General features: G+C 49.6%; 5 protein-coding genes across 5 annotated transcripts; 3 read left to right on the top strand and 2 right to left on the bottom strand.

The window, feature by feature from the left end:
* Positions 1-1,681: 1,681 nt before the first annotated feature.
* VFPPC_16782 (hypothetical protein) lies at positions 1,682-2,098 on the top strand (the record flags this gene model as incomplete). The annotated part of the gene is made up of 2 exons (XM_018294535.1): positions 1,682-1,996; positions 2,051-2,098. The coding sequence occupies 2 exons, from the start codon at positions 1,682-1,684 to the stop codon at positions 2,096-2,098; spliced, it is 363 nt and encodes a 120-aa protein (XP_018138141.1).
* A 905-nt stretch (positions 2,099-3,003) lies between these two features.
* Positions 3,004-4,659, bottom strand: VFPPC_14801 (MFS monosaccharide transporter; the record flags this gene model as incomplete). The annotated part of the gene is made up of 1 exon (XM_018292569.1): positions 3,004-4,659. The coding sequence occupies one exon, from the start codon at positions 4,657-4,659 to the stop codon at positions 3,004-3,006; it is 1,656 nt and encodes a 551-aa protein (XP_018138140.1).
* Positions 4,660-9,017: 4,358 nt separating this feature from the next.
* Positions 9,018-9,683, bottom strand: VFPPC_10657 (cytochrome b561/ferric reductase transmembrane; the record flags this gene model as incomplete). The annotated part of the gene is made up of 2 exons (XM_018288986.1): positions 9,018-9,365; positions 9,438-9,683. 2 exons carry the CDS (start codon positions 9,681-9,683, stop codon positions 9,018-9,020), a joined length of 594 nt encoding a protein of 197 aa, XP_018138139.1.
* Positions 9,684-10,337: 654 nt separating this feature from the next.
* On the top strand, positions 10,338-12,284 carry VFPPC_10656 (fungal specific transcription factor; the record flags this gene model as incomplete). The annotated part of the gene is made up of 1 exon (XM_018288985.1): positions 10,338-12,284. The coding sequence occupies one exon, from the start codon at positions 10,338-10,340 to the stop codon at positions 12,282-12,284; it is 1,947 nt and encodes a 648-aa protein (XP_018138138.1).
* Positions 12,285-13,800: 1,516 nt separating this feature from the next.
* On the top strand, positions 13,801-18,455 carry VFPPC_10655 (ABC transporter; the record flags this gene model as incomplete). The annotated part of the gene is made up of 3 exons (XM_018288984.1): positions 13,801-17,952; positions 18,008-18,321; positions 18,377-18,455. 3 exons carry the CDS (start codon positions 13,801-13,803, stop codon positions 18,453-18,455), a joined length of 4,545 nt encoding a protein of 1,514 aa, XP_018138137.1.
* Between the last annotated feature and the right edge of the window lie 19 nt (positions 18,456-18,474).

Here is an 18,474-nt window from a genome sequence, read left to right as displayed (position 1 = left end):
AAAGTCCAGAGATTAATGGTTACATTGACAATAACAATTTGAGAGGCTTTCCTGAGTTAAAACGCATGAGGTATCATCGTCAAAGCAATAAAAAATAAGCATAAAATGTATGCATAGACGGCATCAATGCTGAAGCAGGAGAATGGGCATAATCTCGCATAGCTATTTTAAAAGTCAATGCAAAAGAGGCACATTGCGTTGAGAGCCATTACATATTAAATCAACCGTTCCAATGACGGTGGTCTTTCAGGAAATGCCCAGACACACTTCCAGCGAGTGGCGCTGCAGCATACAGTGAGGCAAGATGTGGCTGGATGTAATGTTGGGTGTTGGGTCATGCAGGCATTGTTCAATAGACATTGCGTGTCTGCAGGAAACGAGAGTCCAATTATAGACAAATTCATGGGGGGAAAACTCCTAATTGAGTTTTCTGCAGGTCATGGGATGCGGAAAATGTAGACCTGGATATTAGCCTGTCGTGATGCTACCATTCAACACGGGGTATTCATGTATGCAGGAACTACCGGCATTGAATCCCAACAAGGCGGGAAAGAAATGCCGTCTTGGCTTACGTAGATGTATGACATACGGCCGACATATGCAAAAGAAATGGTGGCTTTGATGGTTGCCGCCGCCACAAGCCTTACCAGTCAATGTTGACCCCGGCATGGCGAGGGTTGTTCCTTGCACGAAGTTGCACTTAACGCACACATAACCAATTATGACATTGTTTGGAGAAGAATATTAGAAAATTACAGTGTGGTTGAATTCAATTCGTAAAACGGCTGCTAGGGCTAGGCCTCTGTAGCCTCAGGTTCTACTACTAAGCCAGGTTTAATACGAATTAGGCTAATCCAGTCAATGCAGCGATTTCATGTAGACTTACCAACTGTCTTTTCGACTGAAAACAACCAAGAGTTTTGAGTTCTTGATCTGAAGTTACTTGGAGTTTAACAATGAGTTAGTGAAGTTACTAAATTGTTATTTTTTTCCGGCCTCTGTAGTGAGTGACAACTACGCTTCATCACATATGGCAACAACAACATAATGTGATCAACATCTACGTCGATCGCAACAATGAAATCAAAAGACCTACCCTAAATCTTAAACGGATATAGCAGGTCGTAAACAGCCACTAGAAGCCACTTCATGTCGGCACATCGGTGTACTAGCCCGGACCACTTCCGTCGCTGACGACCACATTCAACACCAAGGTCTGCCAAGCCTTGCCCAAGATGCAGTGATACGTTGACAAATCTGGTACAGTATAACGATAATATCAGCCTAAACTGATGGTAGATGGCTTACAGTCAGCGAATTGATGCGATTCTTGCTTTGTGACAATCCCAACAATGTTACAACGACCATTTGCCGCTCTCACAACACCAACCCCTGTACTAACGCGTGATGAAAACGAATCAGCCACCCAACCTATCGTCATTGAACCGTAATACCAAGGGACAGTACCATTCCAACAACTCAATAATCTACAGCTCGGTTGGGCCCAGCATACAGACAAGACAGTCCAGACAAGAGACACAAAGTTTATAAATACCAAGCTTCCCTCCCTTCCCATCATCTCTCATCTCATCATCATCACAATCACTCACAAACAACAACAAACCAACTACTTCACTCTCACTTTCCAGCTTCTCAAGCACCTCACTCCCCAACCGCAAACATGAAGTTCTCTGTTGCCACCATCCTCGCCCTCGCCGCTGCTGCCGTCGCCAGCCCAACTCCCGGTGGTGGCTGGAACAACTGGGACGACGGCCGATTCGGCAACGTCTACTGCACCGACCGCAGCGACACCATCATCGACATCGACATCAACATCGATATCCGCAACCGCATCGAAGAGTGCGACCGCGGCAGCATTTACGGTGACGGCTGGTGGGGTGAGGGCTATGGCCGCGGTCTTCGATATGACTGTGATCAGTTTCGCCGAGGACACAGCAACGTCTACGGCATCTGGGGCTGCACCCGTCCTTGCGATGTGAGTAAAGAAACAACCTCACATCTAGATACTTGAAAAACTAATACATTTTAGGGCTACATTGACTACGACTACTGCACTCGCTTCGATGGCGGCTGGTAATTTGACTTCGGCTACGGTTTTGAGCACCCCACTGCAAGAGTGGTGTCCTTTTCCAGTAAATGAGACAGAATCTGCGTCTGCTGCACAGAAAGTGTCATATAGAAGAAAATGGAGAGTGCTAGTTTCTTTTCGACCTGGTCAGTACGAGCTAAACACGGGATAGTTTCGGCATTGCTGCATTCTATCCTGAGTTTTCTTGTCACACTTAGCTACAAACCCTAGCTATTGGCCACACCTTTAATACAACCCCCTTTTGCGCGAATCGTTACTGAATCGGTGCCTTACATGATTAACAAGTGAATGAATACGTTGTCTTAGACTAGCCCATTTCTATTTGAGTAGTTTGCCCAGCTAGTGGTGCGAGGAGTAAACTTGGATAAGAAGTAATAATTGCACTCGGGGCGGAATTAAGCCTCACATGCAATGTTTATATACTTACCAAAAAAGTTTAATAAGATCATTTTACTTACGCTAAAAGAAGAGTACCCATACATGCAGTCCAACAATATGGTTCTATTTTGAGCACGGCTGTTGAATTTCCCAGCCTTTTGTGACAAAGCGAGCACATTGCCGTACACATCCAAACAAAATTTAGGAGTATCTGGATCATCAGAACCCCTGTACAAATCAGTTCCATGGCGATGAGGAACAACACGACTGAAATTGAAGCTGAGCATGTTACACTTGTGTTCTACGCGCTCAGCGGTGACAGCTTCTCTCAGTGAATTAAACTTGAGTTGCGCAGCTTTCCCCCTTTGCCGGGGGCGATGGCGTGGCAGTCAAGTTCTTCGATGGTCACAGTATGCGCAGATTCATCCAGCAATTCCTCAAACTAACTTATATCAACAGCTATAACGTATTATGTAAATACTACAGTATACAGCAAAATTCCATCACTTCCAGACTTATGCGGTGTTTCCATTCTTCTCCATGTGTGATGTGCCAGGACTGTGATCTCCGTCTGCGATCGTCTCGGTCTTGACCTCGCCTCCGTGCAGTCCACCCTGTTTGGCGATACTCTGTCTATGCACCCACGTATCATCTGGTCTCCACTTGTTGGACTTCCTCGCAGACTTGACCTCAGTGTAGAGCAGATCAATCTCCTCAAGGGTAAGGCCCTTGGTTTCATAGATGAAGAAGTACACAAAAGCAATGCAAAGGAAGCAGCAACCAAACCAGATGAAGAAAATCTTAGACTGCAGATTAGCAAAGCCAGGGCCATAGTTGACAAGATAAGGCGTGGAGTATGCAATTGCCCAGTTGAATAACCAATTGGTAGCGGTAGTCATGCTGAGAGACTTAGCCCGAAGCTTAAGAGGGTAAATCTCTCCAGTTACCACCCAGGCAAGGGGTCCCCAGGTCGACGCGAAGAAGAAAATGTAAATGCAAGAAAACGCGACGGCTGCCTTCTGGCCGGCCAGATTCGTGACGTAGATATCGCCATTGGCGCGCTGCCCAGAAGAAAAGGTACCAGACATTCCGACAATAAACTGAGAGATGCACATGCCAATGGCACCAAACAGGAGTAAGGGACGTCTTCCCCATTTGTCGGTGGCATACATTCCAGGTAGAGTAGAGACAACATTAATTGAAGACGTGATCATCTGAATGATAAATCCAGAGGAGACACCAGAGTTCTGGAAGTATTTGGTACCGTAGTAAAAGATGAAGTTGATACCAGTGAGCTGTTGAAGAGCTTGAAGGGCCATGCCAGTAAATTGTCGCTTAAGGTTCGGGTGGCGAAAGCAGTCCAAGTATGAAGCACTTCCGAGGCTCATCTCGTGTTCGTGGTGAGCCTTAACTTCTTCAAGTTCTGCAAGCACAGCCGGATGCTCATGGTTAAGGCGTCGAATCTTTGCCAGGGCCTTGGCGGCCTTCTCCTGTTTTCCGCATCGGACGAGATAGCGAGGAGACTCGGGGAGGATAAGCATTCCGCCAAAAAGAATGAGAGACCAGGCAAACTGAACGGCAATGGGAATCCTGTAACTGCCCGAGTCGTTTCGGTTGGCCGTAGCATTGTTGACAATTGCTGCGAGGAGCAAACCGATTGTAATTGCCCACTGATAAGCGCCGACAATGGCACCACGAATCCACTTTGGAGCAGTTTCAGATTGATACAGCGGGATCAAGGCAGAAATGAGACCGACGCCTAGACCGGCAAAGAATCTACCAGCCAAAAACAACGGGATAGATGTGGATGCGGTCTGCAGAGCAACTCCAAGGTTGAAAACCCAGGTAGAAGCAATTAGGGCTAGCCGACGTCCAATATAGTCACCCATGAAGGGCGAAGCCAGGGCACCAAAGAAGGTTCCTGCAGAGAGGATTGAAACGATAGCAGACTCTTGGCTAGTTGTGACGTCGAGATGGCCCTTGGGGTTGATATATCCAGTACTGAATGTGTCCTGCCAGTATGGCATGGCAAGAATACCACTGATAGTTCCGGTATCATAGCCGAAGAGGACACCACCGAAGGCGACGAAGAAGCCAATCGCGATACCGGGCCATGATTTGCCTGCCTCGTCGGCGGGCTTGGAGAGGGAAACCTTTCGCAGAGCACCCATAATTGCTCTTCCCCAGTCGCTAGAGTGATTTCTTTCGTCAGTAAAGATGTTGCCAAACTAGAGTGCAATATGTGAGGAGCGAGGGAATGGCGGGAGAAAGCGTGGGAGGAGAGCTCGACTTATAAGCTTCAGGACACCTTCAAACTCAACCACGGACGAAGGAAGCTTGAGCCCGCTAGCGGTGGGGATAGCATGACATGGCATTGCGAGCTAAAAACCGGAAACACTAGCTTTCTACAAGGCTGCCCTTAGTTCCCCATGGGCAAGATCATCTCGGAGACGACGATGGTGGTGGTGGTGGCGATGGGCACTCGCCAAAGCCAACCTTAGGGGAAACTTGTTATAGGCCGAGTGTGGATACCATGGTCGAGTGGTGTTTTGGTTTAGTGTGCAAGATGGTGTGAGTGACGAAGTGGATGATGGAAATGGTGCATGGGTCCGCGTTTGTTGAGGAGACTTGTGGCTGCACTTACATGCTCTGTGGTTCTTCTATTATGAGAGACAAAAAAGTTGACCAGGGAATACACGACAGCCAACCAAGCAAACGAGAAAAGTGCCGTATTTGTACTTCGAGTCTGCCGTAACGCGCCGGATAGCTGCTTCAGCCTGCAGACAGAGATGGAGACGGTACGTGGCGATCAATGCAAGCATAAGCGACGAAGTAGGCCCGAAGAGCAAGGGCAATTATTTTTGGGTCCCGAGCGGATTGAACAAGGATATGTCGAATTAAAGATGTCGGGGTGAGGACGAATATCTAGGGCAAGAGAAGCAGAGTAAAAATAAGAAGGCAGCTAGTAAATGATAAAGCTTAGGGATCGCCAGTCCAGAAAGTGACAGTGAAGCTGAAATCTGACTGTATCAGGGCCAGGTATTTGTCTGGAGTTGGTAGGCCGTTGGTGTCGAGAAAAAGGTCTGGTCTGGTGAAGTCAAATCGTATTTTGCAGAAATTGTCTGTGCTCTTGAACACGAGAACCCAGGAAAAGGTTTCAGAGCGAGGCAAGAGTCTGGTTCAAAAGCATCAGAGACGAACACACTAAGGTGGGAACGGCCGACATTACCAGACATGGACCAGACCAGACCTTTTGGACTGGCAGGGGCCAGTTAGGGATTGGGCCGTTTCTGGAATACTGAAGACGCATCTTGCAACAATGCTGCTGCTTCTGTTTGGCGTAAGCAAGTTACACGCTGACATCGATTAAGGCCGATCCTTGAGTTGTCCTCATCTTGTTTTGGTATGCTGGCGAGTGAGCATGGAAGGTTGAGGCAGACCAGACCAGGGCAAGGTCATGCCGACTTGCGAGGAACCCTCGTCTGGCTGGCTCTTCGGTAGTGTGTGGTGTGGAGGTGGGAGCTGCACTATGTCACGACGAGCAGTCGAGGGTTTGTCCCATGAAAAGCGTGTCTGCATGTGCATACCGTCATTCTTGGCTCACAAACTCCAGTGTCCAGCCCAGACCTGCGATGTTCGTTAAATCTGCCGGCAGTGGTCAGCATCGAGTTCATTGTCCTCTGCGACATTTGGCTGGCGATCCTGCGTCAGCAATGCTGGAGTAAAAGTCACAACAAAGAAGGACAAGGCCAAGGTGGCTCCTTCCGTCTGGCTCCACAGCAGATCATTGACTAAACCAAAAGCCGTGCCACGAGACAACACTAGTGCCAGGAGAGTATGGAGCTCCTGCCATTGTTTTTGTCGACAACTGACTGCTTCCTTCCTGTTGTTGACCTCGTCTCCTTCCTCCATGCCTGACGGGACTGACTGGATGGATCAATGTTTGGCTACCTACTTAGGTAGGTAGGCCAGCACCAGCTCTCTGCATGTCTGGAATGCGCCTCGTCACGTCTTCAGCTCAACAATCATTGCACAAGGCTGCTGTCCGAATGCCTCATGGTCGGGTCACTTATTCGCCTTGTGTTGCCCCCCTGTGATGGTAACTCCAGCGTCCTCAATCACACACTTGCAAAACTCGTCATCGGCTTGACCCTCCCTGCACAACCATGCACCAGATCTCTGGGCATTCTGTGAGAAAGGTGCCAGACCTCATCTTCAGTTTCAATGTTGACCAGAGCGCCACCGATCCACTCGCACCCCGCGACAGCATCCAATTGTCAGATGCCGAACCGACGCTAACACAAGCCGCGTCCATTCGAGTGGTGAAAACTCACGGTTTGGGTTGCTGGCCAAAAAGTGTCAACATGTTCTAGTTTGGAAGCAATCACCCCAAGCTGGAGATAGTCGCCGCCTCTGACCAAAGAGGCTGACTGGTACCGGTTCGCCGGCAAAAGCCACCAAAGACACTAAAGGCACCAACCCGGTTCTTGGTCTCGTGGCCTCAAGCCAAAGCACAAGAACAAAGATGTTGTATTACCGGGGCAAGACCGACAATTGCCTTGCTGCCGCGTTGGACATTCTGTCTGCTTTTGTTCTGACTTAGCCCTTACGTCCGATGTCTCGGGGCAATACCCAATTCTCGTTCTGCTTAGTCGTTGCTTAACGTAATTTGAGGTGAGTATTCACATCTCATTTCCTCAGAGCGCACCTGATGTTGTCACCGTGTATGATTGAGAGGCATGGAGTCTGGCCGACGTGGATGACAATAGCAGACCTCATTGGTGAAGGAATTTGCGGGCCATGCTTCCATGGTGATTCGTCTGCGTTTTGAATGGATGGCAAAAGGACGAAATCAACCAGTTGACTTGACGGATGGAAGTGCAGCTATTAGTCGATCCCCAGCATTAGGGCCTCGCAGTCATCGCCGCATTCAAGTCCTCAAATTCTCAACGTCATAGGCGCTCACACGACACTTGGCGAGCAGCTGGTCTGGTGGCAGCCAGTTCACATCCACCCCGCTAACCAAAGCCATGGGGCAATTCGACAAAGTAAGGAGTAATTTGTCCGCTGGTCTTTTCGTTGATGCCGTTTGCCAAACAATTCGTTATGTTCAAAACGTTCGGCAACAAAGCCTTAGATGGTTATTACGAGTCGTTGCCACTTCACACAATTGGTGGTGCATGTCGATCGAGTGAGGTACTTGGCAGGGTTGTGGCAGGGAACAACAACGGCGCTCCCGAAGACGTTGCACATTTTATGAGAACATGAACGAGCTAAGGTACCCTCGAAGCAGCATGCGAATGAATCAAAGATGGAGACAGCTTTCCCTTTGTCCAAAATAAAAGCTCACTCTATAGGATCGTCGAATGGTCGTGTAAGGTTGTCACTGAGATCTACCACACACTTTAACGTAACCCCGACTCAGTCGCTCTTTGGAAGCACGTCTGTAATTGTATTGGGCTCAACCGGGCTGCTAGGACATTTTGTCCAAATTATAAAACGGACAAACCGGTGTATCAACAAACAACAAGGCCTACGGCTGCTGCAATGCTAATTTTGCAATGCCATGCTCGAACAAATATTGCTGTAGGGTTGGTTCCTGGCGACTCCGGCTGTCGGACCGACACATGGGCGACCCACAAATTGGGCTCTGTATCTCCACCCTTTCAGGAGGCGCATCTTTGGGACCCCATGCGAAATAATTTGGTTCATAAACATTCACGATTCTCGATTCGACAATAAAGCCGCATCTTACTCGGCGAGATTGTGGGGTATTCATGCCTGAGACTGGAATATGCGTTAACTTGTGACGCCCCCGATAATTTGTTGAGAGTTTGCCTTTCAGAACAGCGACAAAATAGCTCACAGTGTCTTTCGAAATCTCAGCAAGCAATGTCTGATGGATGTTGAGGATGAGATAAGCCTGGGGAGGTGATATTGGGTCGCAACTCTTACAGCAATTGCTTGTCCTATCAATGCCTTGACGATGAAAGCACGCAAGCCTGAGAAATTGGGGTACCAGAAGTGAGAAGGTCTAGAACGGTCGTCAACTCTAGAAATCCTCAAGATGCATCGAGGTACTGCAAATACGGGCTTCTCATCTTCGCAGCAGTATCACCCGCTTCCTCAAACTCCTCCAATCCAAACGTTGCCGCCGTCTCGATAACACCGACACATCCCAGTCTGAGGTACCGAACACTGCCATTACAATCATCTTTCGAACATCATCTTTTGTATACATCCACTTGCCTTGGACAGTAATGTCATTCAACATGATGGATTCCGTTGGCCATCCGAGTTATTTCTGCGACTTCAACCCTATAGCCGCGGGAACTGAGGCAGTTTGTGGCATAAGGTACCCCAGGCGTGCTACTGACGACCATCCAATACGATCACAGAAACAGAATAAAATGGTTCTGAAATGCTGCTAAATAAATAGAGGCCTGTGACAGCTAGCTGGCAGCAGCTTTCTCATCGCGACAATCTTCATGTCCAACGGAATGACTTGTCAACTGCATCTCTCCCAAGCCTAGCTTGTAGAGGTATCACGTTCAGACTTTTCAGATCTTCCAGACTGCTTAAAGGCCAACACCATGGCCAAGAGTAATACCAAACCTGCCAACCCGGCCACGACTGAATAAGCTATGCCCCCAGCACGACTATACGCCGGAGAGTCAGACGCAAGCTTCAATCCTAAACCGCCATTTATTATCCCCAGAATGAGCAGAACTCGCCCATAGTATACGTGGATACGAGTCCACACCCCCTTTCGCTGCGTTTTCATGAAGCGTCGGTGGTGAATGTATCCCAGGAATGGCTGGATTAGCAGCGCCACGACCACAATGGTTCCCAGAATGGTGTGTGCGTTGTTGTGAAGCTATTTGGACAGTCAACATGATTGGCGATGCAGTGGCCTGATTTATAATATCAGAAAACGGCGGTAACCTACCCTATCTAGAATATGTCCCATACGAATACCCATCACCAGGCCAGCAATCATGAATACCCAGCCGACGAGCTGCCAACCTGCGTGTATCCAGACACCATATTTGACATTGGGGACTCGAACAAGCAGACTGCCGAGGGGGAGGATTACAGCAAAGGCAATACCCATGAGTATGCCGTGGGCCTTTGCCAAAGAGGGAACCTTGGGGAGATCGGCGTATATTATATTTGGGTTGAATTGCGTGGCCATTTTTAACAATCCGGCGGCTATGCGAAAAAAAAATGTCGATACCTGAGGAACAACAAGAAGGACAATAGAAGTGTTGACTGTTGAAGAATATGATTGAAAGGCTTGCCATTCTTTATTTTACCCTCCTGGCCCGACTTATATACTCCTGCGCAGCCTCTGACGGAGGATTCAAGATCCCGAAAACGACTTGCATGTATTTCATTCTATCCGTAGTGCCAAGATTATTTTAACTACTTCGCCATTGGCTATGCGCAAGAAGCATCGCATTTCGCCTCGTTTCCGATCTTGTGGACTGCAGCGACCAGCATCCTCATGGTGTGAGTTCAAGTACCTGCCAACATTCACAAGTCAAACTGACCAATTAGAAGCCGCGATTGGCAAGAGCCCCGAGATTTGCGAGATTTGCGGCCATGTAAGACGCCCCAACTCAGCTTCACTTCTAAGACGGGCTTCGTTCATCCGACGGCCCAATTGCCGCCCGTCACGCCACATAGCGAAATGTCGTGACTGTAGAGTGATTCCGGTGTCGCAAAGGCTTCGCAATTAGTACCTTACAAACATGGACCTGGAAAAAAATTCTACAAACAAGGGCGCATGGTATGGCATGCCTGCAAGCTCATCACCGAATTGGGCATATCACACTGATGGTTCAAGATGCGCCCGCTCAAACCAGCTACCACAGTTCCCATGCCAAGAGACAAAGTGGCCGTGCTGAAGCCAAAGGCATGTATGCCTTGTCGAACTCGCAAAGTCAAATGCGATAGGAAGCTGCCGTGTGGGAATTGCTGCAAGTGGGAGATTAAGTGTGTTTTCCCATCACCGATACGAACCTGCAATCGTGGGAGGAGAAAAACAGCAGCCGTCGAAAGCATTGCGAAACGAAGGGTGGAATCAGCGTCGCACGAATCACGACTTGACCTGATTCAAAATTTGATTTCCTTGAAGAAGACCCTGGACGATCAAGCGTTGCTCTCTGACCCGCGGGATCAATTACTTGACGTTTGCCGTCAACTTGAAGATATTACTGGGACACTCCGACGGGCAACAAGCATTGATGCCGCTAAGGAGCAAGACGGGAAGGAATCGATTGAGGCAGCAGCCGAGTTGACCTCGTTGCAGAAGACACCGCTTGACATATTCGGAACCAATTCGTCCATTCTGCAGCCAAAGTCCGGAACAGTGAAGCTTTGCTGGCAATCCTTCTCAGTCAATATCGACCCTCTCATCAAGGTGCTACATTCGCCCACTACGGAGGCGATTGTTAAGAAAGGAATATACAAATCGCATGTCTTACATAGCGGAGAGCTTGTGGTCCTATTTGGAGTTTACCTCGCTGCGATATCTAGCATGCCGTCGGACACCGTCCAGGCAAGTTTTGGCTTATCCAAACGCTCAGCGATTAGGACATACAAAGGTGCTTTAGAACACGCTATCCTTCGAGCGAACATAGTGGCAACGGACGACCTGGTGACCCTACAGGGATTTGTGCTTTCGTTGTCATTGGATCGATTCTCAGAGGATTCGCGGCGCGCGTGGGCTCTATCAGAACTGGTTGAACGATTAACATGTTCTCTTCGCACTCAAACAACAGCGCTGCAACAAGAACTTCGAAAGCGACTGATCTACGAGCTTTGGTACATGGAGTACCGGGCGTATGCAGATCTTGGCCATGTTTCGAATCCTCCCTGCCTCAAAGCACTCCCATATGCGCCTACCAATATTGACGATGCAGACCTCTCACCAGACTCCGTTGGAAAGCCTCTGTCGCAATTTGGTTGGACGGATATGAGCTTTGCACTCATACAAGCTGATGTTGCTCGTACGGCCGTGCGTATCGACAATATAGCTCTACCTGAGCGGAAGGAAGCTGAAATAGACGCCTGTGAGAATCGCATTCGATCACTATACTTGACATACTGCGATGGCACCAGGTCTATTCACTGGCTCGCGCAGCATGTGGCCTATGTACTTGTTATGGAACTTCGCTTCAAAACATACTGCCACCCGTCCCTCTGGGCGATGCCATACACCGAGAACCGAAAGTCGCTTTTCTTTGCCGCAATAGACATATTGGACACGTCACGACGTGTGGCTATGGAACCAGAAGCTGCGCAGTGGACTTGGTTGCTGGAAGCGTACATGCAGTTCTGGCCGTTGCGGTTTGCCTTGCAGGAGCTTTGTCACAGCTGTCGACCGAAGACGCTGAATCTAAGCTCGGGAATTGTCGAACGAGCATTGAAGCGCTGGGAGGGAAGTAAGATAAGCAAGGAGAACTACGAGATTTGTCAACGGCTCTGGAAACGGGCGAAGATGGTAATGCAGGCGAATCGATCGAGGGATGTGACGTGGGACACGGGAATACGAGAAGGGAATATGTTGGGAGGCCAGGAGCTGGTGTCAAGTGACGCCTTTACCGATACGTTCGGCGGGGATTTTGCCTCAACGGATTCTGAGACTGTTATGACGGATAGTCTATTTGGATCGAATGTAGATGGTGGTTTTGTTGAGGTGCAAACTGTGGATGGTGGCCAGCACCAGTTTGAGCTACCGGAGTTTACGGATTTATATGGCTTGGGCGACTTGGGTGCAATTTATCCATAGACTAGAGGCGACATGCTTGATGAAATGTATAATGACGCGCTTGGAGAAATGATAATCGTCTTTCGCTCACTGAATGGTTGTGCACGCCAATCTTGTGTCGATGCCTTTTGACAAGGAGATCAGACAATTTGCGAGCTAGGGCAGCCAAGAGTATCGGAATTGTTGTCGACGAAAACCACTATGGCGTGCTTCACTCTGTTCCCTCGAACGGGTTCAATTCAATCAATGGACGCGCACGCCGTGGGCGTTGATTTGGTCCATGACAAACCTTGATGTCCGCTCATGTTTACATAAATGTCTCCGAACCAAGAATCATCCACGTCTAGGCATTTCCTACATCCGGCAGGCTGCGGAGCGGAAACAAAGCCAAGGACTATCAGCAATTTAAACGCTGTATTTTCACAAGCCATGACAAATGGCCGGACAGTAACCGGGTGACTAAATCTGGTATCGGCCGACGTTTGAACACATGCTGACACGAACAATGGCCGAAAGGGTCAGATCCGAAGCCACGGACAAGAAATGAGTCGAACGGCCAAGCCACCATGATTAAGGTTGTAGGCAAAAGCTGCGGACATGTGGAAGATAGGAACCATTTGTCTCTCTCATAATTATCATTGGAGCGTTGTTATCGTGAATGAAACGTCCTTCACCCGTGCTTGGTTGAGCAACCAGATCTCAGTGATCTGAAGTGATTCGAAATGAATCATCGTTACGGGCGGATCCGTCGCAAAACAAGACATCTTGATTGGATACCGTATTGCCGTGGACAAGCCACGGACGGAGCTAAAGGGAGTTGCTTTGAAATCGCCGAACCAACGAGAGATGCTTGGCATTTCTTACAGTGGGCTTTTACGCAGGTTATCAATTCAATCACAACACAGATCTGACGTGCCCACATGCCGTGAATTCCTGTGAGCCCCATCTCAACTCCTGTCAAGTCCGCTCAGCTCCGGAACTGTGATTGGATGCCATTGATTCAAGAGCAACACATTCGGCAAGATTTGGCGCCAGGAGGCTCCGCAATAACAACAAACTTTGCCTGCCCACAACACGAAACGACCTGAAATCTCTGAAGCGAATTAATAATACGGCAAGGGGAGAGCTTTTGCGGGTCCGGGTCAAAGCAGGCAATGATACAAGCCCACATGGCGTGAGTGTTGGGCTACGGCAGGTGCCGGAGTTACCTAAACTCCAGCAGGATGATGCAATATGATTGCGAGAAGAAGCGGATGCCAGACCTAGTGCCGACCTAATTTAAGTATTGTCGTCATGGCTGTTTATTTTTTTCTTAAACCCGTGAATTAAAACGGTCTGGAAGCCATTACATGTAACAGTCTTGGTCTCTCAGTTTCGCTTAACCCTATTCAACCTCTTCTACGGGCCGTTGTCCGTGATTGAAGCAGATAACGATCAAAGCTTCACTCCAAAGCGGTGACCAAGAGTCGATATCTTCCGGGTGACTTTACAGCCCCTCCAGTTCATGTCGGGGCCTCTCGGCCGAAACGACAACAACATGCCTGACAACGGGCATGAACTGGCCGAGTCCAAGCTTCCCACAACCCATGACAACTCGACTGCGAATGTTAACAACGAGACGGATGTTCAATTGTCAGACGACACTTCCAACGAAGATGGATACTGGGGTGATACATATGCCGACGGGCCAGTCAGTCAACGAGCTGCACGAGAAGGCTTCAAAGAACTACAGCATGAGTTGAGCCGACGAAGCACCAATGCATCAGCAGCGCAGAAGAAAAAATCCAGCGGTGGCATTGTCGGGCGAATCTTCTCCAACCAGAGCCGCCAAGTTGATCCAGAGAAGCAGGCCTCACCCGACGCCGACGAGGCAGATAGCGAGCGCACCGCACACGCAGACGGCTTTGAGCTCGAGCAATTCATCCGTGAAGGACACCTAGAGAAACGAAACCCGCAAAACGGCGAATCCACCAAGAAAGTAGGAGTCCTCTTCAAGAACCTAACGGTGAAGGGCGTGGGAGTCAGTGCAACCAGTGTGCGAACCCTTCCCCAGGCCATTGCTGGCACATTCGGTCCAGACTTGTACAACTTTGTGTCTAGTTGGATTCCTGCGCTCAACTTCCGCAGCCCTGGAAAACCTCGAGACTTGATTCGCGATTTCACGGGTGTAGTTCGACCCGGTGAGATGATGCTTGTGCTGGGACGACCTGGCGCCGGCTGCAGCACGTTCCTCAAGGTCGTTGCCAACAACCGCGGCTCATACCAAGCTGTTGAAGGAGACGTCGTGTACGGAGGAATTACATCGTCTAAAATGGGCAAGAGATTCCGTGGTGAAGCAGTCTACAATGCTGAGGATGATCAACACATGCCCAGTCTCACAGTTGGCCAGACGCTCAAGTTTTCGCTGCTTACGAAGACGAAGAAGAATGAGCGCAGCAACATTGACGTGATTGTCGATTCTTTCCTCAAGATGTTTGCCATGTCTCATACTAAGGATACACTGGTTGGAGACGCCTTTACTCGCGGCGTGTCTGGCGGTGAGCGCAAGCGTGTCAGTATTGCTGAGACGCTGGCAACCAAGAGCACTGTCACTTGCTGGGATAATTCGACTCGTGGCCTCGATGCATCTACTGCGTACAACTACGCCAAGTCGCTGCGTATCATGACCGATGTGTCTGATCGGACTACCCTGACGACGTTGTACCAGGCTGGTGAGGGTATCTACGACCTCATGGACAAGGTGCTTGTGATTGACGAGGGACGCATGCTGTACCAAGGTCCCGCCAGTGAAGCCAAGCAATACTTTGTCGATCTTGGATTTTACTGCCCCCCTCGACAGACTACAGCCGATTTCCTGACGTCGGTGTGCGATGTCAACGCTCGTCAGTTCCGCGAGGGATTCGAAGACCGCTGCCCCAAGACTGCCGAGGAACTGGAAAAGGCGTTCCGTGAAAGTCATGCGTATCAAGTTGTTCTCGACGACGTGGCTAGCTTCGAGAAGCACATCACCGACACCGGACACTCCGACGCCCAGACATTCGTCGACTCCGTACGAGGCGCCAAGTCCAAGACTGTCTTGAAGCAGTCCGTCTACACAGTCAGTCTCTGGAAGCAGGTTTTGGCATGCACCCGTCGTGAATTCTGGCTCATCTGGGGCGACAAAACCTCTCTATACACTAAATTCTTCGTTATCATCAGCAACGGTCTCATCGTCGGTTCACTCTTCTACAACACACCCACCAACACCAGCGGTGCTTTCTTGCGCGGCGGTGTGGCCTTCTTCTCCATCTTGTTCCTCGGTTGGTTGCAGCTGTCTGAGCTGATGAAAGCCGTGTCCGGACGAGCAATCATCAGTCGTCACAGCGAGTATGCCTTTTATCGACCTAGTGCTGTCAGTCTGGCCCGCGTGCTGGCTGATCTGCCGATGCTTATTGTCGAGGTCATTATATTTGGTCTGATTATGTACTTCATGACTGGGCTGGATTTGTCGGCTGGAAAGTTCTTCATCTATCTGCTCTTTGTCTACGTCACCACCATTTGCTTGACTGCGCTGTACCGAATGTTTGCTGCTGTGTCTCCAACCATGGATGACGCGGTGCGATTTTCTGGCATTGCGCTCAATCTCTTGATCGTGTATACTGGTTATACTCTTGCTAAGCCTATTCTCCTCAACCAGAAGATCTGGTTTGGATGGCTGTACTATGTTAACCCGATTAGTTATGCGTTCGAAGCTGTTCTTACCAACGAGTTTGCCGGACGTACTATGGAATGTGCACCGTCGCAGCTTGTTCCCCAGGGTCCAGGTATTCTGCCCGAGAATCAGGGTTGCGCCATTGCTGGTTCGCATCCGGGTAGTCCTCAGGTCCCAGGATCAGAGTACTTGTCTTCACAGTTCGAGTACAGCCGGTCACACTTGTGGCGCAACTTTGGCATTCTTCTTGCGTTTACGGTAGGATATATTGGACTGACGGTACTGGCTACGGAAAAGTTCTCTTTCGCTGGCTCAGGCATGGGGGCCTTGGTCTTCAAGTCTGCCAAGAAGCCTAAGCAGGTGGCAAAGGCACAGAACAAGACTGATGAAGAACACACTCAGCCTGATGAGCTTACTGCCGCTGCTATAGCACGCCAGAGAACCCCCGATGAAGTGCTAGAAGCTTTCAACCGAAGTGAACAGATATTCACCTGGGAAAACATCAGCTACACTGTACCGACTCCCCAAGGACCCAAGAAGCTGCTCAACGATATCAACGGTTATGCCAAACCCGGCGTGTTGGTTGCCCTCATGGGTGCAAGTGGTGCTGGCAAGACAACTCTCCTCAACACTCTGTCTCAACGCCAGACAGTTGGTGTTGTAGAAGGTAACATGCTCGTTGATGGATCCGCTCTGGCCTCCGACTTCCAGCGTCGAACCGGGTTTGTCGAGCAGATGGACTTGCACGAGGGATCGGCAACCGTACGTGAAGCTCTTGAGTTTTCTGCCCTCCTCCGCCAGAGCCGAGATGTTCCGCGCGAAGAGAAGTTAGAGTACGTCGACAAAGTCATCGATCTTCTGGAATTGAATGAGATTCAGGACGCTGTTGTTGCTTCCCTTGGCGTCGAACCAAGAAAGCGACTGACAATCGGTGTTGAATTGGCTGCCAAACCTTCTTTGCTGCTCTTCCTGGACGAACCTACAAGTGGTCTCGACTCACAGGCCGCATATTCCATCGTGCGCTTCCTCCGAAAGCTCTGTGCCTCGGGACAAGCCATCGTTTGCACTATCCACCAGCCTTCTTCCGAACTCATCGAACAGTTTGACAAGATTCTCGCTCTCAATCCCGGCGGCAACATCTTCTACTTTGGCCCCGTTGGCCATAATGGCCAAGCTGTCGTCGATTACTTCGATGCCCGTGGCGCGCACTGCCCAGAGGGTAAGAACATCGCCGAGTTCCTCATCGAAACTGGTGCTCGCGCCGATGCCCGTGAACACTGGAATGAGCAATGGCGTCAATCCGATGAGAACAAGGCCCTCATCGCGGACATTCAGAAGATTAAACAGCAGCGACTGCAGGAGGCATCTTCTTCCACTGAGGAAGTCTTGTCGCATGAATTCGCTGCCCCGGTCTCAGAGCAGATCAAGTTGCTGTCGAAGCGCATGTTCATTAACCAGTGGCGTCAACCATCCTACATTTACGGCAAGTTCTTCACTGCTGTGATTGTCGGAATCTTCAACGGTTTCACATTCTGGAAGTTGGGAGATACTGTCAACGACATGCAGAGCCGCATGTTCACGTCTTTCCTTATCCTGCTTATTCCCCCGACGGTGCTCAATGCCATCCTTCCCAAGTTTTACATGGATCGTGCGCTTTGGGAAGCTCGTGAGTATCCTAGCCGTATTTACGGATGGGTTGCATTCTGCACATCTTCGATTCTGTCTGAGATTCCGGGCTCTCTTCTCGCGGGCGTCATCTACTGGGCGTTGTGGTACTGGCCCACTGGCTTGCCTACCGATTCTTTGACGTCTGGCTACGTATTCCTGATGACGGTTCTTTTCTTCTTGTTCCAGTCGAGCTGGGGTCAGTGGATTTGCGCGTGGGCTCCCAGCTTCACTGTTATTAGCAACGTTTTGCCATTCTTCTTGGTTATGTTCTCGCTCTTTAATGGCGTTGTTGTGCCTTATGAGCAGCTGAATGTTTTCTGGAGATATTGGGTAAGTACAACGTGTCGTCTACCTTCACAGATATCCGTGTCTAATATGCTTCTAGCTCTACTATTTGAACCCCAGTACCTACTGGATCAGTGGTGTCCTCGCCACAACCTTGGCCCATCAGCCCGTCAAGTGTGCCAGCAACGAAGCCGCCTACTTCAATCCCCCCTCGGGCAAGACCTGTAGCGAATTTGCGATGGATTTCGTGAAGCGAGCGGGACAGGACTATCTTGTCAATCCGAATGACACCGAGAACTGCAGCTACTGCCCGTATGCCAGTGGAGCGGAGTACTTGGCTGGTCTGAACATTGAACCTAGCCAGAAATGGAGAGATCTGGGCATCTTTATCGCTTTCTGCATTTCCAACTGGATGTAAGTGTACCCGATTTGCTTAAACTTTAGTGTCACGAAACTAACAGTGTTGTAGGCTGGTTTACTTCTTCATTTACACTGTCCGAGTTCGACGATGGAACTTTGGCATGGGGTACATTTTCAAGTTTCTTTAAATACAATAATGAAATGGGG

Source organism: Pochonia chlamydosporia (genome assembly GCF_001653235.2).
Source record: "Pochonia chlamydosporia 170 chromosome Unknown PCv3seq00009, whole genome shotgun sequence".
Taxonomy (NCBI): Eukaryota; Fungi; Ascomycota; class Sordariomycetes; order Hypocreales; family Clavicipitaceae; genus Pochonia; species Pochonia chlamydosporia.
This window is presented reverse-complemented; position numbering and strand designations above follow the sequence as displayed.